Raw genomic sequence first — 27,391 nt, forward strand, 5'->3', positions numbered from 1 at the left:
TAGCTGTGGCCTTGAATACATCGGCAAGACCAAGAGGGAGCTGAGGGTTAGGGTAGGCGAACACCATAGAGATATAATTCATAAACGTGATACACCGATAGCCACCCATGTCAATCAAAGACATAAGGGTGATGTGAAGGCAGTCAGTTTCATGGGCATAGAAAAGGTCCCCCAAAATCCAAGAGGAGGTGATTGGGATAAACGCATACTCCAAAGAGAAACCTATTGGATTTTCTCATTACAATCTGTATATCCCAAAGGACTGAATGAGACACTATCCTTTTCTTCCTTCTTGTAGGGAGTTTTAATAGGGCTTTTTAGTTCAGGGAGAGCCGACGAGGAGTGGGGGCGCCATTTGCGCAGGAATTTAGGGTGCCAACCTCCGCGTGAGGTAGGGAACAGCTAGTTAGGGACCTATAGGGCCAGATTTAGCGGGCACCCTTTCTATAATTCCTACAGATATATGGAGGTTGGTGGTATCCCCTTCTTATGCATGCAACAAAATTAATTGAATAATTTCCACATCATACATATTTTGCAGTTGGTATCCTGACTCTTTTTTCTGCTTCTTTTCCTATGACGGGGTGTAAAGAATTTGTTTTCATTCACAAGATAATCCCTGACAATGTCCATAATATGGGTGTTGGCGTTTTGTACTGATTCATAACGCCTATGCAATCATAAAATGACTTAATAATTCGGGTCCCGTATAAATAATGATAGGGGGACGCATTCAACATTTATGATTGATTAAATGAAGCCGCACTATTAGATTGATGCAATAAAATAAAGTGAGCGGCTCCTTTTGATACGTGATGGTCAGGTGACTGCCTAGACCAATCACGCAATATCTTGATATGCAGACTGACATGCCCGGTTACGCCCAGGAAGTGGGGCAGGGTATGGTCGGTTCCTGTCTCAACATGACGCGCGGCGCCTGTTTAGGAAAACCCAGGAAGTGGGGCAAGTTGCCTGAGCAGATGCCGGCGTCATGCGCAAACCGGAAGTACTGTACGGGGCAACCGGAAACGGCAACAAGCCGCGGTATGCCGCGATTTATAAAAGGCAGCTATCTCACAACGGGCGTGCTATGCGCCAGAAGAAGGTGTCACAATACCCCTGATGAGTCAGGCATCGACGAAACGCGTTGGGTGACAAGTCTGGAGATCGGGTCACGATTTTGGGTTTTCAGATGGACCTTACCTGATCATCTGTTCTTTATAGAAGCGTTTAAAGATAAGTACAGCGGTCTCAGTTTCTATAGTGGTATCATAAATGGATACAATTTGCTCATGAGGTGATTTTATGCTTATGCATTTGACAGATGCTGTACATATGCTGTGCTAATTTATATACGGGCTGGATATATGTCTATTAAGTAATATTAATTCTGATGACATAAAGGCCTGGTCGGCACACAATTACAAATATACAAGGCTCATATGGTCGGAGATTCCAGGTTTTGAAACACCTGGACAAGAAATACGTTAATGTCCAGGGCCGTATGGTACCTTATTTAGTACAAAACGGTTTGTTTTTAATAGAACACTGCACAATTGCACTTTGGCACATGTTTGTTTCGATTTGATGTATGGTTTTTAAAGAATCAATAAAGGTTATGTTTTATTGTTTATGATATACCAATTTGCTACCTCTAAATATCTGACATTGGTTTGAGACACCCCCGCTATATAAATTATGAAGGGGTTAACCTTATTTTTTCGTCCTTTTAAGGTACTTGAACCTGCAATAGTGTGATCTCTTATACTATATACAAGTACACACGTGGTCAAAAATTGTTGGTACCTCTTGTTTAATGACAGAAAAACCCACAATGGTCACAGAAATAACTTGAATCTGATAAAAGTAATAATAAATAAAAGATCTATGAAAATGAACAAATGAAAGTCAGACATTGCTTTTCAACCATGCTTCCACAGAATTTAAAAAAAAAAAAATAAAACTCATGAAATAGGCCTGGACAGAAATGATGGTACCCCTGAAAGTAATGTGACAAAAGGGACATGTTAAATCAAGGTGTGCCCACTAATTAGCATCACACGTGTCTACAATCTTGGAATCAGTGAGTGGGCATGTATAGAGGGCTACAGATACTCACTGTGCTGTTTGGTGACATGGTGTGTATCACACTCAACATGGACCAGAGGAAGCAAAGAAAAGAGTTGTCTCAGGAGATTAGAAGGAAAATTATAGACAAATATGTTAAAAGTAAAAGTTATAAGACCATCTCCAAGCAGCTTGATGCTCCTGTGACTACAGTTGCACATATTATTCAGAAATTTAAGCTCCAAGGGACTGTAGCCAACCTCCCTGGACGTGGCCGCAGAAGGAAAATTGATGACAAATCAAAGAGACGGATAATATGAATGGTAACAAAAGAGCCCAGAAAAACTTCTAAGCAGATTAAAGGTGAACTTCAAGCTCAAGGAACATCAGTGTCAGATCGCACCATCCATCATATGAGCCAAAGTGGACTTCATGGGAAACGACCAAGGAGGACATGATCGTTAAAAAAAAAAAAAAGCCAGCCTGGAATTTGCCAAACTACATGTTGACAAGCCACAACGCTTCTGGGAGAATGTCCTATGAACAGATGAAACAAAAATAGAACTTTTTGGCAAGGATATCAGCTCTATGTTCACAGAGGGAAAAATGAAGCATATCAAGAAAAACAGGATTTTGGTTGCTTCATTTGGTCCCCAATGAAGACTCTGAGAAACAGATTTTACGGTATGCAACCAAAATCCTGTTTTCTCTCTCGTCTCATTGGGGGACACAGAAACCGTGGGACGTCCAAAAGCAGTCCCTGGGGTGGGAAAAGACAGAAACTTCCTTCAGGTCGGAGAACTCACCACTGCCGCCTGCAAGATTCTTCTGCCTAGGCTGGCGTCCGCTGAAGCATAGGTATGGACCTTATAGAACCTTGAAAAGGTACAAGATGTATGGACGACCATATGGCAGCCTTGCACAACTGCATGGCTGATATCCTGTTTTGTACCGCCCAGGAGGCGCCCACCGCCCGGGTTGAACCCAGCAGGGGACACCCTGTCCTTCACCCGGTAGGCTTCCAGAATTGCCATTCTGATTCAGCGGGCAATTGTTGCCTTAGAGGCCGGCAGGCCTCTTCTCACCCCATTGGGGGTAACAAAGAGCGAGTCCGCCTTCCTAAAGGGAGCGGTCCTGGCCAGATAGACCCTTATCGCCCTGACCAGGTCTAGCTTATTCAAAGAACGCTCCAGAAGATGGGTTGGAAGGATTATATCCTCGTTCAGGTGGAAGGCCGATACCACCTTGGGAACAAAGTTAGGAGGAGGCCGCAAAAAAACCTTGTCCTGGTGCATAATTAGGAATGGAGGACAACAGGACAATGCCGCTAATTCTGAAACCTGCCTAATAGAGGTGATGGCTACGAGAAATACCACCTTCCAGGACAACAAAGACATTCGAGTTTCCTGGAGGGGTTCTAAGGGTGAACCTGTCAAGGCTTCCAAGACCAAGTTAAGATCCCCTGGAGTCACAGGGGATCTGTAAGGAGGGGCCACATGTGCCACTCCTTGCAGAAAGGTCCTAACCTGTAAGCGGGAGGCCAAATTTCTTTGAAAAAGAATAGAGAGAGCAGATACCTGGCCTTTCAAGGAACTTAGGGCCAGACCGCCATCTAACCCTGCCTGGAGAAAAACTAGGACAGATGGCAGGGAACAGAGCATAGGTGTGATGTGATTAGACTCACACCAGCCAAAATAGGCCTTCCAGGCACACTAATAGACCATGGAAGAGAATGGCTTCCTAGCCTGGATCATTGTATTAATGACTCCAAAATGGTGTGAAAATCCCGGGATTAATAGTCCAAAAATCCCACTGCTCTCAGTATTGTGGTTTAAATGGCCATGTCGTCTAATTGAGCAACCGAGAATTCGGGTGGTAAAACGGCCCCTAAGCCAGAAGATCTGGTCTGTCGGGGAGTCTCCAGGGGGTGCCTGCAAGAAGATTGATAATTTCTGCGAACCAGGCCCTCCTGGGCCAGTACGGGGCGATCAATGTTACCGGCACCCCTTCCGCCTTGATCTTCTTTAGCAGTTTGGTCAGGAAAGGACGGGGAGGGAACAGGTAAGGGAGTCTGAACTGTGTCCAGGGAATGACCAGCACGTTGACCCCCATTGCTAGAGGATCGCGGTATCTTGGGACAAACTGATGGACCCTTCTGTTCTGTCGCGATGTCAGGAGGTTCGCATCTGGAGTCCCCCATAGCTGGCATATCTGACAGAACACGTCCTGGTGTAAGGACCATTCTCCTGCCATGAGCCCCTCCCGACTGAGGAAGTCGGCGGTCGTGTTGTCTGCGCCGTGAATGAAAACTGCCAAAATTGCCGGAGTTGCGGTTTCTGCCCAGTTGAAGATTCTGGATACCTCGGCCAGTGCCTAGGAACTCCTAGTTCCCCCTTGGTGATTGATGTACGCCACCGCCGTATCCTTGTCTGTTTGAATCCGTACTGGCTGGTTGTTGAGGTATCTTTCCCAATGTAGAAGTGCTAGGAAGACCACCCTCAGTTTTAGAATGTTGATTGATGGTGAGGATTCTTGCCTCGACCATCGTCCCTGGACTGTCAGGTGATGGAATACCGCACCCCAGCCCAGGGGACTGGCATCTGTAGTTACTACCTGCCAGTGGACAGGGGGAAAAGGCTGTCCTAGGTGAACAAGGGGGAGGTCAGCCACCACTTGAGGGACTCCCTGGTCTGAATGGAAGAAGGAAGGGGCGATCCAGTGAAGAGGTGGACCTGTCCCACTGAAGGAGGCTGTTCCTCTGTAGTATCCTGGAACGGAACAGGGCAAAGGGTATTGCCTCTGAAGCTGTCACCATCCTTCCCAGGACTCTCATGGCAGCATGAAAGGATAGAAGCCGGAATTTCAACAGAGCGAATTCCCTGCTGGAGGGTAATCCACTTTCTTTCTGGGAGAAAGACCCTCGAGCGGCGGGTGTTGATTACCCTTCCTAAGAATTCTAGGCGTTGTGTTGGCGTTAGGTGAGATTTCTCCCTGTTTATGATCCAACCAAACAGGGACAGCGTGTTTAAAACTACCGCTAGATTTTCCTGGGCCTGAGCAAAAGGAGGGCGCTTTGACGAAAATATCGTCGAGATATGGCACCAATATTATGCCTCTGACTCTTAATATAGCTACCGTAGCTGCCATAATCTTTGTGAAAATTCTGGGGGCTGTTGCCAGCCCAAATGGCAGGGTCGCAAACTGGAAATGCTGCTTTTGGACAGTAAAACGCAGAAACCTCTGATGTCCCTGAAAAATGGGGACATGTAGGTAGGAGTCCCGGATGTCTATGGACCATAGGAATTCCTGATCCTCCATAAACGTAATTACAGAACGAATCGATTCCATCCAGAAATGGCGTAAGCGGACCCATCTGTTTAGCCTTTTGAAGTCTAGAATGGGACGAACTGAACCATCCTTTTTTGGTATCACAAACAGGTTTGAGTAAAAGCCGGCAAAATGTTCCTGCTCAGGAATGGGGACGATTACTCCTGCGTTGAGGAGAGAGTCGATTCCGCAGAAAAACCTAGAGCCCTAGCAGCGTCTTTTGGTTGCGATACAAAGAAGCGATCTCGCGGAAGCACGTTGAAGTCTATCTTGCATCCTGTCGATACTACCTCCTTTACCCAGATATCCTCTACTGAACTCTGCCAGACATCTCTGAAGAGGAAAAGGCGGCCTCCTAGTCAGGGAGAGGTACTAGAAAGGGAGTTGGACTCCCTGCTGTGGTCAGGCTGAAGTGGCTCTGCCCGGCCCTGACCTGGTGGAACTGCGAGAATGCCATGAAGGGGTGGCCCGAAAGGATACCTTCCTCCTATCTCTCGGTGCTTGCGACCTCTGTGGCCCTGAGCATTAGTGCCTGTCGCTGGGGTACAGCGAAAGGGCTGATTCCTATGTTTGAAAACATATCGACGAGTCTTGGTCTGGGGGAGAAGGAAGCGTCTATCCCCCGTTGCATCCTTAATGATTTGATCTAGCATTGACCCAAAGAGCCGGGCGCCCTGAAACGGAAGATTGGTCAGTGATTTCTTTGAGGACAAATCAGCCTGCCGAGCCTTTAGCCAGACCGTCCGCCGGACGGTTACCACGTCACTGGATGCTTGAGCTGCGCAAGACGCGGCATCCAGGGCTGCTGATACCATATACCTCCCGTCATGGGAGTTTTGATCTGCAAATTCCGCCAGTGTCACTGGTGGTGCCCCGGCCATTATGCCCTGTCTAAGCTATTTGGCCCATTCTGTAACAGACTTAGCTACCCAGGCTGAGGCGAAGGCTGGACACAATGTAGCGGCTGCTGCCTCAGAGGCGGAATTTGACAGGCATTCTATCCTCCTATCATTGGGATCTTTTAGGGCTGCCCCACTGGCGAGTGGGAGGACTGTATTGGTAGCAAGTCTGGACACTGGTGGATCCACCGAAGGGGCGGCGGTCCAGTTGGTGGTGAGATCTGGAGGGAAAGGATATAGAATCCCAAAACGACTTTCTTTCTGAAATTGCCTGGTTGGGTTTTCCTTTTCCCTGGCCAACACTCCTCAAAATCCTTGTGGGAGGCGAAAACCCTAGAGGGGGACTTATGATGCTTAAATGAAAAAGCCTGATCATTAGGTTTTGATGTGGCATCCCTAGTGTTAAAAGGTCTCATTGACTGCGGCAATGAGGCCCTGAACCATATCCTTGACCTGGGACTGTTCTGGCCCGTACTCAGAACCCTCCTCTGAGTGTATCTCCGATAATGCCTCGCCTGATTCCGGGGATGACGGCCAGAGGAATTCTGGCGGTGAGATGGAGTGAGAAGGGGACCTGGGTTGATAGTCCTGTCTAAACCTTTTACGGCCTCTAGAAGGCCCAAAAGGAGGCTCCTTTGGTGCTCCTATGTCAACTGGAGTCTGAAGTGGCAATCTGTTAAGCGCTGTTACCAAGGTCTGTGATACCCTGGTAAGGTCAGCCACGGACTTGGATAAGGAAGAGGCCCATCCTGGACACTCGTTGTCTCCCGTGGCGATGGATGGCCCCCGGGGCGGCAGGCAAGGTGCTTCCTCCTGCTCCAGGGGTAATGTGGGAGCTCTGACAGGCAAAACGGGGGGCTGCACCTGCTCTCTATCGTAGGTGACACCGTAGGTCTGCTGCAATCTGAGCAGAGTGGCGCTGACATTGCATTTGGTACATACAAAATATTTGACCAAGGTCACTGAAGCGGATGAGGAGGAGGAGGAGCGGGACTGCTCTGCCTTGGGCATACTGACAGGTTTTACCTGGTGCCGACTATAGGGGGTAGAAAGCGGAGGGAGCCACCTGTGGTGCAGTACTCACATACCCACGACCTGTGTGCCCGCCGCAGCTGTCGCCCGAAGGCTGATGAGGGTGAGAGAGAGAGCGAGGTGAACAGCCCTGCCTAGAAGCCTTATGAAATCCCCGCGGTGGCCTGCTCTGGCTTCCTGGAGCACCAAGATGGCGCTGGTACAGGAAGAGGAAGCCGGGGGGCGGAGCCTGCCAGAAACCAGAATCTAGCGTCAGCCTTGCTGGGCTCCTGCTGGAGCCCAGGGCCATAACGCCGCCACGGGAGGAGGCTGGGACTGCGCTGCACCGCGTGCTTGAAAGTAAGTGTTGGCTCTTAATATAAGTATAGAGCCATGGGCTGCAAGCCCGAGTGCTGATTACAGCGGTCACATTCAGCCAGGGCAGCTGGTGAGCAGATCATACAATGCTGCAGCCTCTTACCTCCAGTTCACCCTGCAACATAGGTCGGTTATCTGCATGAAAAGATTGCTGTCCCAAACCTTATCTGCAGGGCGTCTCTCTCGATCATCAGGCTCTGGTGGGCGAGTGATGGGAGACGAAGGTCAGAACCAGGACCTGCTACCTGAACACGAGTCCTGTGTTAGGGGATAGGGTCCTGCCCGTGGGATTCATGAGGATACGGGGTGGCAGTACACGCCGTACTCATGATCCCGATGTGGGAGTACAGATGTAGCAGCTCTACTCTGTATCTCTCCATGGTTACCTGAAAAGGAACGACTCACATTGAGGTAGGCATGGGTCTGTGAGAGACCTCTGTCAACCTCCTGCTGACACTAAGCAAAACTGATTGTCCTACAGCCTGTCGGAGGGGTGTATACTGCGGAGGCGGAGTTAACATTTTTTTCATGCATAGTGTCAACCTCCTATTGACAGCAGAACACACCCACGGTTTCTGTGTCCCCCAATGAGATGAAAGAGAAAGAACACTTTCCCTACTGTGAAACATGGAGGAGGTTCTGTTATGCTCTGGGGCTGCATTGCTGCATCTGGCACCGGGTGTCTAGAATCTGTGCAGCGTACAATGAAATCTCAAGACTATCAAGGGATTCTAGAGAGAAATGTGCTGCCCAGTCTCAGAAAGCTTGGTCTCAGTCACAGGTCATGGGTCTTGCAACAGGATAATGACCCAAAACACACAGCTAAAAACACCCAAGAATCGCTAAGAGGAAAACATTGGACTATTCTGAAGAGGCCTTCTATGAGCCCTGACCTAAATCCTATTGAGCATCTTTGGAAAGAGCTGAAACATGCTGTCTGGAAAAGGCTACCTTCAAACATGAGACAACTGGAGCAGTTTGCTCTTGAGGATTGGGCCAAAATACCTGTCGAGAGGTGCAGAAGTCTCATTGACAGTTACAGGAATCATTTGATTGCAGTGATAGCCTCAAAAGGTTGTGGAACAATATATTAAGTTAAGGGTACCATCATTTCTGTCCAGGCCTATTTCATGAGTTTTATTTTTTTTTAAACTCTGTGAAAGCATAGTTGAAAAGCAATGTCTGACTTTCATTAGTTTAATTTCATAGAGCTTTTATTTATTATTACTTTTGTCAGATTTAAGTTATTTCTGTGACCATTGTGGGTTTTTCTATCATTAAATGAGGGGTACCAACAATTTTGAATACGTGTGGCTAAAGCTTCCATGTTAACCCATTAGTGCCCCGCGCTCACACAGTGGAATTCCAATGAGCGGATGGCATATACATGGTTAACAGCAGCAATACACACACTGTCATGATTCCCTTATATTCACAGCCCTGTAATGAGTTTTAGTAGTTTCTCTCAATATTTTATCGAGAAAAGCAGATGAGAGTTTAGTCAGCACGTGACAATTAGGCTGCGTTCACACTATCAGTATTTGGTCAGTATTTTACATCAGTATTTATAAACAAAAACCAGGAACGGAACAGTCAGAGGAAAAATATAATAGAAACACGTCACCACTTCTGCATTTCTCACCCACTCCTGGTTTTGGCTTACAAATACTGATGTAAAATACTGACCAAATACTGATAGTGTGACCGCAGCCTTAGTATGCCAATTTCATACATGTAGTCATGTGACTGACATCTCTGACTGTGACAATACGGGAACCGTGACAGTGAGCACATTGAGCATACTGTCAAAATTTGGCAGTCTATTCTTTTCAGCTCAGACAATCACTTCAGGATATGTGCACACGTTTTCTAGACACTCACTGAGTTTTTGAAGCAGAATACACTGCAGGAAAATGACGGTGGTATTTATCATGAAGCGTTATCTTTGGTTAATTTTTCAACGGCTTTGCCGCTTGCGACTTTTTTGACCATAGAAATAAGCTACTGACCTGCCTGAAGAATGAACTGGCCATATCTTTTAGTCACTTCATGGCTTTCAATGCCTGAAGTGGTTAACATACCAGTCCAGCACGTTTTTTGGGTTTTTTTTAGCGCTGGAGTGGTGCTAACAAGCTAATGTCTCTGCCGCTGCGATCCTACGGTGCAATCTTTTGAATGCAACTTCTGACTGACCGGTAGTCGGTCACAAGCTCTCAATGTAGGTCTATGAGGTCCAGAACGAGGCTCTCACAGACTTACATTGAAAAGTGAAAACCTATATAGAAAAGAAATGCCAACAATAAAAACACTATATAACAGCCTACAAATACCATACAAATATAAATCCTGCAAAAAACATGATAATTATTAAAAGCATAAATGCACAATAGACAATTAAAAAAATGAAAAATAAAAATGAGGGGAAAATAATGTGCCAGACTAACTGATTATGTCAATACTTCATAAACCCATAGGTAAAGTATATCCAGAAATAAAGCACTATGTGTATACATTTAAATAGAATATATATTCAAATAAATGTATGAATATAACACATCATAAATAGACCTAAAGACCAAATCATTGATATAATATACACATTCTCAGCAGATTAAAAAGCTGCTTTGTGCAAAAATGCAAATAACGTGTCTATAGGTATTGCTATATCAATAAATCATAAATAAATATTTATATACGTTTTTTGCACTATGCACTTTATTTATGATTTATTGATATAGCAATACTTATAGACACCTCATTTGTGTCTTGGATACTTACTTACATACTACATGTAAGTAAGAGCATTGAAGATGGGTCATGGCTGGGTCTTCCAGCATGACAATGACTTGAAACACACGGCCAGAGCAACTAAGGAATGGCTCCATAAGAAACATTTCAAGGTACTGGAGTGGCCTATCCAGTGTTCAGACCTGTTCACAATAGAAAATATTTGGATGGAGCTGAAACTCAATGTTGCCCAGCGACATCCCGAGCCCTGAAAGATCTGGAGAAGATCTGTATGGAGGAGTGGGCCAAAATCCCTGCTGCAGTGTGTGCAAACTTGGTCAAGAACTACAGGAATCGTCTGATCTCTGTAACTGCAAACAAAGGTTTCTGTACCAAATATCAAGTTCTGTTTTGCTATTGTATCAAATACTTATTTCATGCAAATAATTATGTAAAAATCATACAATGTGATTTTCTGGTTTTTATTTTTAGATTCTGTCTGTCACAGTTGAAATGTACCTACGATAAAAATTTCAGACCTCTCCTTTCCTTGTAGGTGGTAAAGCTTGCAAAATCGGAAGTGTATCAAATACTTATTTTCTTCAATGTACATATATTTTGCACTATTTATTGATATAGTAATACTTGTGTACAGGGACAGTTTTAGACAAAGTGGGGCCCTGGCAAAAGTTTAAAGTGGGGCCCCAAATGCTCACATATTGCACCATCACACAGAAACATTTCGGCTGCATTTACATGCGCTGAGTTCAGGCCGTTACGCATGCTCGACAATAATGAAGTCATTCAACACTTGTTTCACTGTCTCTTTACACCGGCTGAGTGAGGAAGAATGATGGGCACAGAACAAACACTATTAAATCAATTTGTCCCCATACAGTATCATGTTATCAGCAGAACATCTGCAGTTTTCACCAGGCGATGGGTTACTTAGAACAATAATTTCTGTTCCGGCATAAACCATATAATCACTCGATGAATAGGCAGCATTTTGCTTTAGTATAATACACCCCATAGTCCTCCAAATAGTATAAAACACCCCATAGTCCTTCACCTAGTATACTGCTTACTCCATAAGCCTCCATATAGTATTATACACCCCATAGTCCTCCATACAGTATAATACACACCCCTATACTGCTCCATATAGTATAATGTGCCCCATATTCCTCCATATACTTTAATACACTCCCTATAGTCCTCCATATAGAATAATACGCTCCCCATAGTATAATGCACTCCCCATAGTCTTCCATATAGTATAATGCATCCCATAGTCCTGCATGTTGTATAATGCACCTCATAATCCTTCATATAGTACAATGCATTCCCCATAGTCCTCGATACAGTATAATTTAGGTCCGATATAGTAAACATAGTATAATGCACTCCCCATGGTACTTGACAGAGTATAATGCAGCCCCCCATAGTCCTCAATGGAGTATAACGCGGCCCCCTTCAGAGTATAATGCAGCCCCCTCAAAGTATAATGTAGCGCCCTAAAGAGAGTATAATGTAGTCCCCCTCAGAGAGTATAATGCAACCCCCCTCAGAGTGTATAATGCAGCCCCCAGAGTATAAAGCAGCCCCCTTAGAATATAAAGGCGCACACACACAATATAATGCAACCCCCAACCACCCACAGTATAATGCAGCCCCCTGTTAGGCGTCGAGTTTCCCCCACTGCACAGGGGGAATCTCAAGCCATGTCCTTTGCGGTCTCCCATTCCTCTGCGGCCGCAGAGATTCCTGCTCAGCAGAGACGTCGGTCCAGGCGTCTTGCCCAGGCCAATGCTAGATGTCTGGTTGCTCCTTCAGGCTCTGCTGTAACACCATGTTTGAGTCAGCAGCAAGCAGACGCTCCAGGGACTAAGTCCTGTATTTTGCCTACTGAGCATGGGACGACCTCTCATTGGAGGTCGGAGGTCACATGCGCAGATCCCGTTCCTGCTCTGATTGGTCCACTGGGAATGTCCCGGAAGGACGCCGCTATAAAAGAGTTGCATGGCCACTCGGCCATGCGCTAGTATAGACTCTTGTGTCTTATGGTGTGTATGATGACGGATGATTGTGACTGCAAATGACTCATTATGAAACCCCTACCCTTGGTTGTGACTGTTGTTAGGGCTTAGAGGTTAGAGTCAGTGCCTGTCAGTGGCTAAGCTATACGCCACAGTGCATCCCAGTCCTCTGCACTATCTAGCGTCTGACTGTGCCTACCTGCTCAGGGCACTGTCATACCGCACCAGGTAGCAGTAACCAGTTTGATGCCGTGCGCACCTCTAGTGCTTTCCTCCCCACCCTGGATGGTTAGTGGCGTCCGCCGAAGCGGTACTGTGCACACTTGGCGCGATTCTATATATTCCTACCTTCTGCTGGCACTGCAACCGCGGCGCCGAGAGCTGATGGTCTACAGGAGCTCTAGTCCTGTGCCTCTAGGACAGAGCTCTGTGACCTCTAATTAGCGATCACTTAGCCGAGCTCTGTGAGTTCAACAGGCTCCGGCGTTTGTGTTAGAGGCTCAGCAGCAGGTTTCATCTCTGCACGGTGGACCCCGGGCTGTGAACGCACCTCATATCTCCTTTTATATTATTTGGTGCATTCTGCAGGCCCTAACACCTCCAAACCACCACCCCACACAAGCGGTATAAGGCAGCCCCCAAACCCCCCCCCCCACACACAGTATATTGCCTTCCCTTCACACACACTAGAATGCGGCCCCGCAATCCAGCAGTACTACACACACAGTATAATGCTGACAGACACACACACCACACACGTCATCGTGCGATTGCTGAGTCAGAAGCAGAGGAGGAATGATGGGAGAGGGAGTGTCATCTGACGCTCTCTCCTCCATTGTTGCTTTCTTTCAACTGTATCAGTGTCTATGATGCCGATAAGTTAAATGCGCGATGAGGGATTGGGTAGGGGGTTGCTGGGCCCCTCTTCCTCACGGGCCCCACAGCGGATGCGTGGCATGACACTATTAGCAGCACGCCACTGGTTGGGTCACCTGGGAGAGCGGGGTCTCCAGGCAGCTGCCTAGTCTGGCTGCCCCAAACGCCGGCCCTGCCTGTAGACACCTTATTTGTATTTATGCACAAAGCTCCTCTTTAATCTACTGAGAATGTATCTCTATATATAAATCTGAATGTGTGTGTGTGTGTGTGTGTGTGTGTGTGTGTGTATCACCAACCAATCACGAAGAATCTTTAATTTCACCAGAGCTGTTCAAAAGAAGCTAAGCTGTGATTGGTTGCTATGACCAACAGTTTTCCTTGCAACCAATGACTAAGCATCTCTCAATTCACCAGAGCTGGTTAAAAGTAGCTGAGCTGTGATTGGTTGCTATGCGCAAGTTTTCCCACTTGACAACACCTCAGCAGACACTGACATGGTGGGAGAAATCTAGCATCCCCAGGAACATAAGCTCCAGCCATTGTCTGTCCCCCAGAAAGGGGCAGTGAGTACATGACAGAAATGAATCCCCTCTCCCGTGTTGTATCATTAAGTGACACACATGAATGTAGGAAAGTGCACATATTAAATGTCATGTGGATTTAATATTTTCTCACAGACACTTTTATGCATTATTGATGTGTTACTGTGCTCTGATGCTGTGAGTTTTTTTAAAGTGCTACTTTACCCACAATTCACCTGAATATACCCATATAACACGTACTGCTTTTCCCATAACAACCCATTAAATATGATACTATACTGCATACAGATGCTGTACATCCATGAGCAACTCAGCCGGACAAATTACAAGTTGACGGTGCATGAAAATGTCTGTGAAGGTTCCTCTACTGTACTGTACTAATGTATAAGGTTTGTGCCTGTCCATTGGTGAAAAGCATGACTGTGATATTTATGGTGGCAGATACGTGAGAATATCAGCCTGATCAGTAGAAAACCTGGGATCTTAGTGAACCATGTTTCTGTGCAATTTCACTATTCTACTTTTACTGGCTCTGACGGGATGATGTGGGATATTAGAGCTAGTAGTCCTGTGGCTCTGGCTGACGGGATAATGTGGGATATTATGGGTAGTAGTCCGGTAGCTCTGGCTGACGGGATGATGAGGGATATTAGGGGTAGTAGTCCGGTGGCTCTGGCTGACGGGATGATGTGGGATATTAGGGGTAGTAGTCCGGTAGCTCTGGCTGACGGGATGATGTGGGATATTAGAGCTAGTAGTCCTGTGGCTCTGGCTGACGGGATGATGTGGGATATTAGGGGTAGTAGCCCAGTGGCTCTGGCTGACGGGATGATGTGGGATATTAGGGGTAGTAGTCCGGTAGCTCTGGATGACGGGATGATGTGGGATATTATAGTGAATGTGGTTATGTGGTGTGGGCGGGGCTATACATTCAGCTTTATATATATATAATCATTATAATTTGTTATAACTAACCGTAGTTAGTTACTATGCCTGGGCAGCGCCGGACTCTTCAGCTAGTATATTATATAAATGATTTTGGTCTTAGGTCTATTTATAATGTATTACATTCATACATTTATTTGAATATATATATATATTCTGTTTATATTTATACACAGTGCTTTCTTTTTTATGCACATAGTGCTTTATCCATTGGTTTATGATGTATTAGCAAATTCTTAAATCTGGCACATTCTTTTCCAATCTTTTTTTTAATTGTCTGTTGTGCATTTACGTTTTTTAAATAATTATGTTATTGATCTTGGATTAATAAAGTAATTACATTATACTTGCCTTGTTTGAATACATTTTTTGTAGGATTTATATTGAAAAGTGACCTCTGGCAGGCTCCAGCAAACACTGGAGCGATCTGGCAGGTCACAACCTTCTGAAGGATGACTAGAGTGATGCTGATAGAAGGTGAAAACAGCGGCGGGTAAGTATGAGAATAGGGTCAGGGACTTTACATTAGAAGTAAAGCCCCCGTTACACACTGCGATATCGCTAGCAATATCACTGTAAAGTCACCGATTTTGTGAAGTTGCAGCGATATTGCTAGCGATATAGCTGCATGTGATACTTACCTCCGACCGGCTCCCCCGCTGGTTATCGCTGATCGTGCGAGAAGCTCCTGGATGCGTGGAGCCGGGCGGGAGGACGCAGGATCGCCGCGTCTGACAGGTAAGTAGCGACCCCCGTCCCCAGCGATGTCGCTGGTGAGATCTGCCTGTGTGGCAGCTCACTAGCGACCACCTGCCGATGCACCAGCGATCCTGACCGCGTCATATCGCTGGTCGGGATCGCTGGTGCATCGCTAGGTGTAACGGTATCCTAACACTCCAGCGCTGTAATGGAAAAAAACGCTGGAGTGGTGCTTTAAAAAAAAGTTCAAAAAGACTGAATATATGTACAGCCAGTGATTCTGACTTTGCAGTGCATTTGATAATTTTTTTTTAGATATTTTGTGTGCACATACCATTACATGACAGTGTATTTTGACAAACCAACAGAATTTTAAATGGCATACATAAAATATTAGCAGTATTAAGAGATGTGGTAAGCTTACATTATTCTGAAAAATAATAAAGTAATCTAGGTTGCAAGGTTTGAACATGACAGAACAATTAAGTAAGTAGCAAATGTAACAAAGATTTATACAGTATTTCTTACTGGAGCAAATGCACAAGCAGGACGGTGGTCCCAAACTTCTTTGTCACCTCCCTGTGTGAAGAAAAACAAAACAAATCAGTTTTTATGATGTGTGAAAAGACACATTAGTGAGCAAGATAAAACGTAGCATCATTTTCATTAAAACTTACCAGGACCCATTAGTCTCTGTTATTGGCACATAGGATAGAACTCTTACCTTGCAGCAGTGAGGTCCTGATGCCACAACATCTGTACTTTACTGCTTGCTGTAGTTTTGATACAATCACTTCTTTTATCTTCTGTTAATCTACCAGATTTCTGAATGCTGAGCTCTGTATAACTCTGCCCACATCACTGATTGACCGCTACCTGTGTACACTGTGCATAGGCAGAAAGCTGCCAATCAGCGGTGGGTGTGGGGTTATAGAGAGCTCATGAGTATAAGGACTACAAGGCAGCAGGTTTACTAGTCTTACTCTATTGATAAACTCCTGATGATAAAACAGTAATTTTATCAAAACTACAGCAAACAGCTCAGTAAGTGACACACAGTTGGAATCAGGGTCTCTGTTTTTAGATTATACTGCGCTCATATTAGGTAGAAAAACCTAGTAACAAATTCCTTTTAAAAATTGTTTTATAAGTCACGCTAAAATCAGGTAGAGATTTGTGGAAAAATAGAACTAAGAATTATTCAAGTGTGATATAATCAATGGCAAATATAAGATACAGATTATAGGTGTTCCCTGTATAAAGGTAGCACCATATATGACCCAATGCTAAAATCTAGATATATTTGTGCTTCACTAACATCAGAAGTTTAACTTGCCTTTAAAACAATGTCACGAGCCTCCATTAATAACTGATGTCCTTCTCGAGTACCATTTTCTACCAGCACCTTGAAGATCATGAAGATGAAGACAAAAATAATGAATGATAACGAATGGAAAATGAAGTGGAAAATGCAGTAGTTAGTAGAAACTGACCAGGAAGCCCCCTGTTTTCCTCCATAATGTCTGGATGACTCTCTCCCGTTCAGAAAAGTTAGGAAGTTCATTTAAAGAGTATGCAGACACAACTAAGTCAAACTGTACCTGAAGAAAAGCAAAACAATCCAACAAAATTAATTATATCAACAAAACTCATTAATTTAATTAATTAATTCATTAATTTCTGAAACACAAAAGATAACATCCACTTCTTATTAAATTACTTTCAGACAGCCCATAGACTTTAAACGTACTGGCGGTCCACACTTTACTCTGCACTGACATTCCAAAGTGTCAGTGCAAAGTAAACTGGTTACACAAGATTATGCAGCTTCTATAGGAGGGGAGGGAGGGCAATTGTCAGAGATATCTGGTGTGCCATTCAGTGTGCCATTCAGAATATGATTGGATTCATTATGCAAACTAAAGTGCATGTCAGTGAGGGAGCAGTGACCTGTCAGCAGTTTGCATTAGCAATAGCTAATCAGAGCACCACATACATGAACCCCGCCTTAGGACATGAGAATCTCATTAACTCAAAACTGAAGATAAAGAACATCCACAAGACGGATTTTATCAACAAATGTATCAGTATAACTGCGGGGTCCTGACACTGTGCATAGGTTACTGTGCACAATCCTGCTGACAGGTTACCTTTAAAAGGTTACAAAGCTATAATGATGGTGCCAAACCAAGTAAGTAATGATTCTAAGAGCACAGTCAGATGGAGGGAATAACATGGATGACGATATTATTGAAATGCTCATACTGGTCGGTGGCTCTCCTGACTCCGGCGTGACAGCTACACAGAAATACATACTATCACCCTTGGATCAGGAGAACTGCTGGCCAGTCTGAGCATTGCAATGCGATTGTCGTCCGTGTTATACGGCCGTATGACTGCGCACTTAGAGAGGGGACAAGGATACCCACTTTCTTCAGACATAAACTTTTAGTGATCAGCTTTCACAAGGACAGATTGTAAGCCCACCATGACCATTTCTCCTTCACTATAGACAATGTTGGGTTGTGAGCAGAATGAGGTTGATACTCAAGTGACTTACCTTGGGTGAAACTGGCAAAAACTGTCTAAAATGAATGCCTGAGATATGCATCTGACCTTTTTCTGACCCACCTGCTCAGGAACACAAAATAGAAAAGTTAATGGCTAGTAACAGGCAAGTAACTATTAGCAGAACACCCAAAGACTGTCATGGCAGAGTCAGCAGTTGCACAGAGATCATGCAGCCACAGGAGCAGGAATCAAGATGTCAGAGAAGGCCAGACTCACAAAAAGGAAAGAACAGATTATTATCATTATTATTATATTCTCCCACATCTCTGTCTTCCTGATCGCAGTGCACACAGTAATGAACGGGCTCTGTATATACAGATTAGGAAACAGAAAAAGTACTTTCTCCTTCCAGGCCAGTGAATAAAAGTTGAAGGGGGGCACGAGCTGCTGGATCAACTAAATTTGCGCTGTATCTGATGTGAATAAGCAAGCCCCTGTTACAGGGGTTATCAGCAATGAAAAAAAAATAAAAAATTTATATGTTGAAATGCCCCCAAAAAGTCCTCTATGGTCATAAAAAAAAAAGTGATAAACAGAAGCACCTTTATTTTTTTCCTTACATTTTTCCCCTGGTATTGGCAAATATAAAAATTACATAAATTAGGTCCCACAATTCACAAAAAAGAGCAAAAAATGATTTGAATATCCAAATAAGAAAAAATGTAGGCGTTCTTAAAGGGATCCTGTCAGCAGGATTGTGCTCAGTAACCTACAGACAGTGTCAGGTCGGCACCATTATACTGATTAAAATGATACCTTGGCTGATGAAATCTGTCTTGTGGTTGTTGTTTATACTTTATTTTCAGTTTTGAGTTAAGGATATGCTTGTGCTCCGATGCGGCCTGTGGGGGGGTCTTTATGTGCTGCTCTGATTAGGTATTCATAACAGTTCAGTGATCCCTCAGTGACCTGCCCCCTAGTTAACATAATGAATATTATATATACATACTGGAAAAAAACCTTCTGCAGGCAGGTGCCAGCCATGACACCTGAGCTGCAGCATAATCGCATATCATTATATTACATAATGAGATATATACAGTATATATATAAATATATCATTATGTAAAATAGAGGGCAGGTCACTGAGGGATAAGTGACATGTCAGCAGTCTTCATTATGAATAGCTAATCAGAGCACCACATGAAGACCCCCCACACAGACCGCCCCGAAGCACGAGCATATCATTAACTCAAAACTGAAAATTCTGATTAAACAACAACCACAAGACAGATTTCATCAACCAAGATATCATTTTATTCAGTATAACGGTGCCGACCTGACAGTGTCTGTAGGTTACTGTACACAATCCTGCTGACAGGTTCCCTTTAAACCACGTGTATAAAAATGAAAATATTTCTGAATGGGGAAACACAACATGGTCATGACCTGGTTAATGTAGAAATACATCTATAAAAGGTTTTCTGGTGTCAGAAATAAAGTCTGGCATTCACTACCTGGCTGCAGACTGATATATTGTGACAGTGTGTTAGGTGCAAACTGTCACGATTCCTCTCTGTTTGCAATTTGAATACATGTGGTCACATGCCCACTAGTCACTTGCTCTTCTCTCAATTCCTTTCTATTGTGAGGAGTCATATTAGACTAGTCAGCATGTCAGCGCAGATATGCAAATCACAGATAAGCGGTCATGCGACAGCCCACCAGCACAGGAAACAAAAGGGAACTGTGACTATGTGTGCGTCATACAAGGCCATGATTCGGTAGCCTGCAGTCACGGAGTGACTGCACACTTTTCATCAAAGAACAAAAATACTCTTTAATAATGAAGTCAAAGTGTATTACCCCTTAATACCAGTTCACTGAGAGTATTCATTGATGGCGAGGAATCGATACACATATATTCTTTGAGTGTTTTACCCCAAATACCATGGGCCGCCCTGCAAAACAGAAAAACAGAGCTGACAAATATATTGATAAACGTCTTGCGACAATATTTTTTCTTCAGTTAAAGGGAACCTGTCAGTCCATGGAGTGTTAGTGTCCCCAGACTAGTCATCCCTCTTAGACTTTATCATGCCCTCGTGGGCGAGATAACATAACTTACAAGCGCAAACGTCATTGCAAGCACTATAATTACCTCACGCATGTTCATGGCTTCTTTCCCGCACTGCATTCATCCTCTGAAGCTGGGTGTACGCTTCCCAGCTTCAGAGAGGCGCATTGAGCATGATCGGAAGTGCCGAAGATGGAAGCAGTGAGGGAAATAAGCCGTGCTCACACGTGAGGTAATTATTGCGCTAGCGATGACGCCACGCTTGTAAGATATGTCTCAGTGGGCTGACTAGTTGGGGACACTAACGCCCATCGACTAGTCAAAGCTCTCATTTACATATCAGAAACGGATTTTAGAAATACTTTTTCTAAAGATCTGTTGATGTGTGTAATTCAACACAGGGACTGCAAGGCAGGGTATTCACAGTATATATGCAGATACAACTGCTGGTGGTTTTGGGGGAACGGGGGTCCTGGCAGGTTCCCCTTAAGTAGGAGCTGTTCTCACCACTACAGAGTAAACAGGGATGTGCTGCTCTGGCTCTGGCCATTGTATGCATCCGATCCGCCTGATCGGTGGGGGTGGCGAATGTTAGAGCTCCACAGATTTGCTATTGATGACCAATACTAGCAATAGGTCATCAATATCACAAGGCAGAATTGCTCCTTTCAATAAAGCAAATAGAGTCTAAAATTGTAAGTTCTGCTCTCAGCACTCTTTTCTGGAGGCTTGTCTTTTCAATCGGGCACAATAACGCAGATGGAGTTTCATATTTTTGACTAAGTTTGCCATAATAAATTTAGTGACTATCAAGGGCACGTCTGAGTCTCGTTTTCAGGAATTTCGACTGAAGCCTAAAGTGGAAACATGAACTCACTGCAAAATGTCTTGTGACAGGCCCTAACTAACTGTAGTCCCTGGACTAACCCATCCTGTGTAATGTGCCCTACTCAATAGGACTAAACACGTCGTCTATCATGAGACAGTTGTGTGACCCCTGGGGTTCGGAGCACGGTATGGATGTCTAACAGGTGCATAGTAGTCTCTGCAAAGTCTTTCCAAAGTCAAACTCTCTCTGGCAGACATATGATTGCTTATTATTTTGAATGATTGTCCTGTCATATAATATTACAATATTACATCCTCTGTGAGAGCTCATAGTCACCAGGGGTGTCAGCAGTAAGACCTCAACCTCACCACCAAGGGGGCAGTTATCGAGAGGACAGGCAATGTTCTCACCATGACACAGATCCAATGCCGGATCCAAAATCCAACAATGTTGTTGGGCTGAAGTCAGGAACACGTTGATGTATCTATGGAGGACAGGACACACTTATTACAGGAAATATACCGTGTTAGCCAGTAGATAGAAAGATATTCAAAATAGAGTCTCAAGTGGTGTATGTGTCTGTCTGTGTGTGCGTGTCTGTGTGTGGGGGTGTGTGTCTGTGTGCGCGTCTGTGCGTGGATGTGTCTACGTGGGTGTGTGTGTGTCAATGTGGGTGTGTGTGGGTGTCTGTGTGTGTATTTCTGTGTGAGTGTGTTGGTGTCTGTCTGTGTGGGTATCTGTGTGGGTGTCTGTCTGTGTATCTGTGTGTGTGTGTGTGTATGTGTCTGTGTGGAGGTGTTGATGTGTGTGTCTGTGAGTGTGTGTCTATGTGAGTACGTGTCTGTGTGTGTTTTAACTGTTGGTTTTCATTAAAGGGACCCTGTCACCAATATTGTGACATAGCAGCTAAAACTATCGCCTTATTCAGTGTCTGCGCTGCATTTCAGACATCCTAATAGAACCCCCTGACTCCCCTTGTATACTCACGAAAATATTTCTTAATGTCTCCCGCGCTGTATGGTAATCTTCTCAGTCCCGTCCGATGGGCGTGATTTCGGGCCACTACATCACTCCCATCGGCTGTTGCTCGCCGTCCTACTTCATGGATAACGCCTCTTGCGCCGTGAGACATCTCGCGCCTACTCAGAAATATTGTGTTTCGCGCCTGCACAATATGCTTTGCCCAACTGCGGGCAAAGCTGAAAAACGGAAGTGTGCATGCGTTGGCAAATGTAGTTCCGGTACATGAGCCGGAAATACGTGTGTCAGCGCATGACACTTCTGTTTTTCGGCTTTGGCCGCAGTTGCCGCAGTTGAGCAAAGCGTATTGCGCAGGCGCGAAATGCAATATTTCTGAGAAGGCGCAAGAGGCATTATCCATGAAATAGGACGGCGCGCAACAGCCGATGGGAGTGATGTAGAGGCCCGAAACCACGTCCACCGGACCGGACTGAGAAGATTACCATACAGCGCGGGAGACATTAAAAAACGTTTGCGTGAGTATACAAGGGGAGTCAGGGGGTTCTAGAAGGATGTAGGGAATGCATAGCAGACGCTGAATAAGGCGATAGTTTTAGCTGCTATGTCACAAAACTGGTGACAGGTTCCCTTTAAAGTTCCTTAAGATAAACAATACAGTAGTATTTTTAATTAAAGAAAAATTTGAACTAACTTCTGAATTAAAATTACCATATCTATAGAAACGGAAATAGTGAGGGGAACAACAAAAGGGGAAGGAGGAGGATAGGGGAAAGAAAACTGCATCAGAGGGAGTCAAATCTTATATAATATGCAGAGTTTGTTAAGAGGAGTCACACGTAAACATAAAGGTGGTGTAATGCTACAGAGCTTTATTAGTTATTACTAGCTGAAGAGCCCATTGTTGCCTGGGCATAGCTACTAACTGCCATCCCGCTCATTCCTTCCGCAGACCCTGTCTCCACTGGCCGTCCCGCGCTCTCCTTTAGCATCCCAGCTCTCCCTCGCAGCTCCGCTCTCCACCCACGTCCCGCACTTTCCCTCTGCAACCCCGCTCTCCAGCCACCAATGGGCGGGGCCATGTGGAGTGGGCATGGCTTGATACATATACACACACACACACACACACACTCAGCTTTATATATGTATAGTGTACAAACACTGTAGCTCTACAGAGAGAAAACTAGGTGAGAACATTCAGAATATATCAGTGTATAGTATATATCAAGTATGAAGGGTGTGAAAAGTCACATTAGCCAGAAAGTACCATTTTCTCGCACAGATGAGTGCCATTAATGGCTGTTTTCTGCTCTAATAAAGTCTTATGCGTATTATTACTCATGAGTCTTCTCCTGCACTAATGGAGTGCCCTTCTCTGTGCGTAGCGAGTCTCATTTCTTTCTCTGCTGATGCCTCCAGTCAGTGTCCCCTTTCTCCTGCTCAGTGCTGCTGCCTGCCTGCTGATCAGTTCCTTTACTTGTTGTGGGTAAATAAACAAATGATGCAAACTGCACTTATGACTTCGCTATAAGAGATCAGATAGGTCAGTAGAGAGGTCACAAGATGTCTGCACACCAAGACATCTGGGTGTAGGTTAGACCTTTACATAGTTACATATTTTACATGGATACCTCAAGTTCAAACTTCCTTGACTGGCTATACATTCTCTATCGCTAGATTATTTATCACCCATAATGTCACTTCTCACAACAAGAAAAGCATTTAGCCCTTTTTTAAATGCTGTTATAGAATCAGCCAATACTACCTCCTGTGGTCAGCATTCCACATTCTGACTGCTCTAACTGTAAAGAGCCTTTCTTCCACGTGTAAAGAGTGTCCCGTGGTCCTAAGTATGGTCTTTGGAAGGAATAAGTCATGTTCCAGTCCTTTGTACTGTCCACACATGTATTTATACATATAAATAAGATCTCCTCTGAGGCGTCTTTTACTATATAAAGCCAAATTTCCTAACATCTCATTACAGGACAGACCTGTAATCTTTTTGCCCGCCTTTGAACCAACTCTAGTTTTCCAATATTGTTTTTAAAATGTGGAGCCCAAAATCATTTTTACATATTTAAAATGCAACGTTACAAGGAATTTATAGAGGGATAATGTTAATAATACATTGGGATTCCAGTTTTTTATCACTCTTTTTATACACCCTAAGGGCTCATTACGCATTATACATATGTGTTCTGTTCTTGTTAAAATTGGATGGCACACAGAAAGAACACGGACCAATAATATTCAACAGGGCTATTTGGGTAACAGCTTTTCGCACAGACCAAGTTTGCGTGTCTAAGGCCCTGTTCACACCATCAGTATTTGGTCAGTATTTTACCTCAGTATCTGTTTTCCAAATGTTTTATTTGAGTTTCAATAAATGGGGAGGATGGGGGAGGAAAGATGGGGAAAAAAAAAAGGGGGGGAGGGAAAAATGTAAAGGGAAAGAAGGAAAAAGGAAGGACAATAAAGTCCAAATATAAAGAAGACATAAAATGAAACAAGTTAATGCAGAAGCATATTATGCAGTGAATTATTACAAAGGTAGGTATTTAAGCATATAATATATTAATATATATGTTCCAAAGACCCAAACACAAGGGGCCTTAGTCAGGCGCACTCTGGGTGAAGACTTAAGAGAACAACTCCAGCCATCTAGACCATTTCCTAGAATATTTAGCAAATTGATCATGCACATTCGCAAATTTCAATTCAAAAGAATGATGAAGGATAAGTTTGTCTATAATTTCATTAATTTGTGGGGGTTTTGGGTTTTTCCAAAGAAAGGCAATACTATGTTTGGAGACTAGTAAAATGTGCATAATCAATAGCCTGTTAGAAGTATCAATTTTGTCTGCGTCCAGAGAAAGAAGGGCCAGACGAGGAGACAAAATAAGTCGTGTTCCTAGGATAAAGTCGGTAAGGTTAGAAATCTTTCTCCAAAAGGGAACAATTTTGGGACATTGCCAAAATATATGCAAGATATTTCCTGGCCTTCCACAACCCCTCCAACAGAGCGGAGAATTGTCAGGGTTGATTCTATGAAGTCTAACGGGGGTATAATACCATCTCGTTAAAAGCTTGAAGTGGGTCTCTTGTAGTGATAAGGAAATGGAAGAGGCATAGGAGAGGGTACATGCCTGTTCAAGGTCAGAAAGGTCAATCGTCATGTGCAATTCGGTTTCCCATTTGACAATATTTTGAGTCTATACCGCTTCAAAGCTATTGTTACACGATTTGTACGTGTATTCAGAACTCCAAAAAATATTATGATCTATATTACAAATAAGGTTAACTGCTGGTTCAGAGATTCTCGGGTAGATAGTAAGGAACTCATGGATTATGTCTTTGAGGATAACATATTGTAAGAAAGCAGGGGTAGTAGATTGAAATCTTTCCTTGAGTTTATTGCAAGGTGTACAAGTAACGCCATCGTATAAATCTTTAATTTTTTTAAGTCCAAGTTCAGACCAAATGGGGTCAATGGTCTGATTAGACGCTTGAAAGATAACTGATAGAGCCAGATTTTTTATTGTGACTTCTTTGTTAGAGCCTCTTTTTGGAGAAGAAAATTTTTTCTAAGCTTCAGGAATAGCTTGAAAAATCAGATGAGAATTTGTAATTAATTTTTTATGAAGGAGTTGGTTCAGAATTAGTAGGTGAAGAGGTTTATAATTATTAAAGAACAGTTCTAGTTCATGCCAAGCTGATGTCGTATCATGAGGCCACCAGTATGAGCTTTGTTTGACTAAATTTGCAATGTAATATGCCGTAATATTTGGGGAACCAGCTCCACTATAAGATTTATGGTTGTATAGAATATTTTTTGCTATTCTGGGTCTTTTGTTATTCCATATAAAGGAGTTTAATGAGGCTTGAAGGTTTGTGAGAGAGGAAGTGGGTATTTTTAAAGGCAGTGAGCGAAGTAGGTAAAGGATTTTTGGGAAAATATACGACTTGACCATCATGATTCTTCCCCACCAAGAAAGCCCATCATCTCTAGATGTACGGAATTTATTAAAAAGCTTTTTAGTAAGCAGCTCTAAGTTTATTTTTATTAGAGAGTTTACGTTTTTGACAAATTTTAGGCCTAGATATGTCAGCCCATCAGTGGCCCACCCCCAAGGTGAGAGGTCCTCAATTTCCTCTTGGTCTGATCCTAGGTTAAAGCCAAGTATTTTGGATTTTGAGTCCTTTATTTTAAAATAAGAGATTTTAGCAAAAGTCTGGATTAAGGTTTGTAAGGCAGAGATAGAGTTGCTTGGATCTGTGAGGGTAAGAATAATATCGTCTGCATACAACGCTATTTTAAAATCTCTGTGCAAAGTTTTGATTCCCGAGATCTTTGTGCTGTTCCTGATTAGTTGGACCAGAGGTTCAATCGCTAATGCAAAAACCAATGGTGACAATGGGCAACCCTGTCTGGTCCCATTAGCTATATTAAATGTAGAGGAAAGATGATTGTTGGAATAAACCCTCGCACCAGGGCCGGAGTACAAAGTCATAATACCTCTTGTGATCTGAGAAGCCATTCCAAATTTTTTGAGAATTGCTTCGAGATATGAACAATTAAGGCGGTCAAACGCTTTCTCAGCATCAAGAGAGATAACAATGGCCCTGAGTTTGTTCGAGGAAATAAGCTTAATTATGTTAATGAGTCTTCTCCTACCATCTATGGATTGTCCTCCTTTGATGAAGCCTATCTGATCATTGAAAATTATACTCGGGAGGAATTGATTTAGTCTATTGGCCAGGATCTTTGCATAAATTTTTATGTCTGTATTGATGAGGGATATAGGTCTATAATTAAAAATTTGGCTATTGTCAGAATTTGGTTTTGGGATTACGATAATTGTCGCTTCCAGCATCTCTTTAGGAAATTGACCTGCTTGGAAAGCTGAGTTAAATACTTTGACAAGGTGGGGGGTTAATATATTACTAAAAGACTTGAAATAATCATTACTAAACCCGTCTGGGCCAGGTGATTTGAATGTTTTAACTTTGTTTATGGTATCTAGGACTTCTTGTTCATTGAAGGGAGAAGACAAAAATGATAAGTCTTCAGGGTTAAGCTTTGGAAGGTTCTTGCTGGAAAGAAAAGATCCAATCTTTGAGGTAGATGGCTGCATATTGTGGTTGTCTTGGTTGATATTGTACAGATTTTTGTAATAATTGGCAAAATCTCCTACAATATCTTTAGGGTGGACCAGGGATGTACCATTAGAGGAAGTTATAAAGTCAATTCTATTCCGTTTCCGTATATTCTTAATTCTGTTTGACATGTATTTTGAAGGGCGATTTATAGATAAGTAATGTTTGCATTTTGCTGATCTAATAGCTGAGTCGTAAAAACTGAATATGATTTTCCTTAACTGCAACCTGAGATCAGTAAGTTCTGATAATACAGCTTGTTTGTTAGAGGAAACAGAAGATCAACATAGTTCCTCTTCTTTAGATTTAATAGACTGTTGTAGGGT

At 43.6% G+C, this 27,391-nt stretch overlaps 1 protein-coding gene across 2 annotated transcripts in view; it reads right to left on the reverse strand.

Annotated features, from left to right (window-relative positions):
- The window catches only part of METTL17 (methyltransferase like 17), a 96,348-nt gene that overhangs the window by 25,386 nt on the left and 43,571 nt on the right, over nt 1-27,391 (reverse strand). For both annotated transcript variants that reach the window (XM_073554752.1, XM_073554753.1), the window contains 6 exons: nt 21,341-21,414; nt 19,891-19,985; nt 18,074-18,144; nt 17,007-17,114; nt 16,850-16,918; nt 16,042-16,092 (listed from right to left, as the gene is read on the reverse strand). In XM_073554752.1, coding sequence (XP_073410853.1) covers nt 16,042-16,092; nt 16,850-16,918; nt 17,007-17,114; nt 18,074-18,144; nt 19,891-19,985; nt 21,341-21,414 — 468 coding nt within the window. The remainder of the gene's footprint in view (nt 1-16,041; nt 16,093-16,849; nt 16,919-17,006; nt 17,115-18,073; nt 18,145-19,890; nt 19,986-21,340; nt 21,415-27,391) is intronic.

This window comes from Dendrobates tinctorius, unplaced genomic scaffold (assembly GCF_039654945.1).
Source record: "Dendrobates tinctorius isolate UK_male_01 unplaced genomic scaffold, ASM3965494v1 ptg000213l, whole genome shotgun sequence".
Taxonomy (NCBI): Eukaryota; Metazoa; Chordata; class Amphibia; order Anura; family Dendrobatidae; genus Dendrobates; species Dendrobates tinctorius.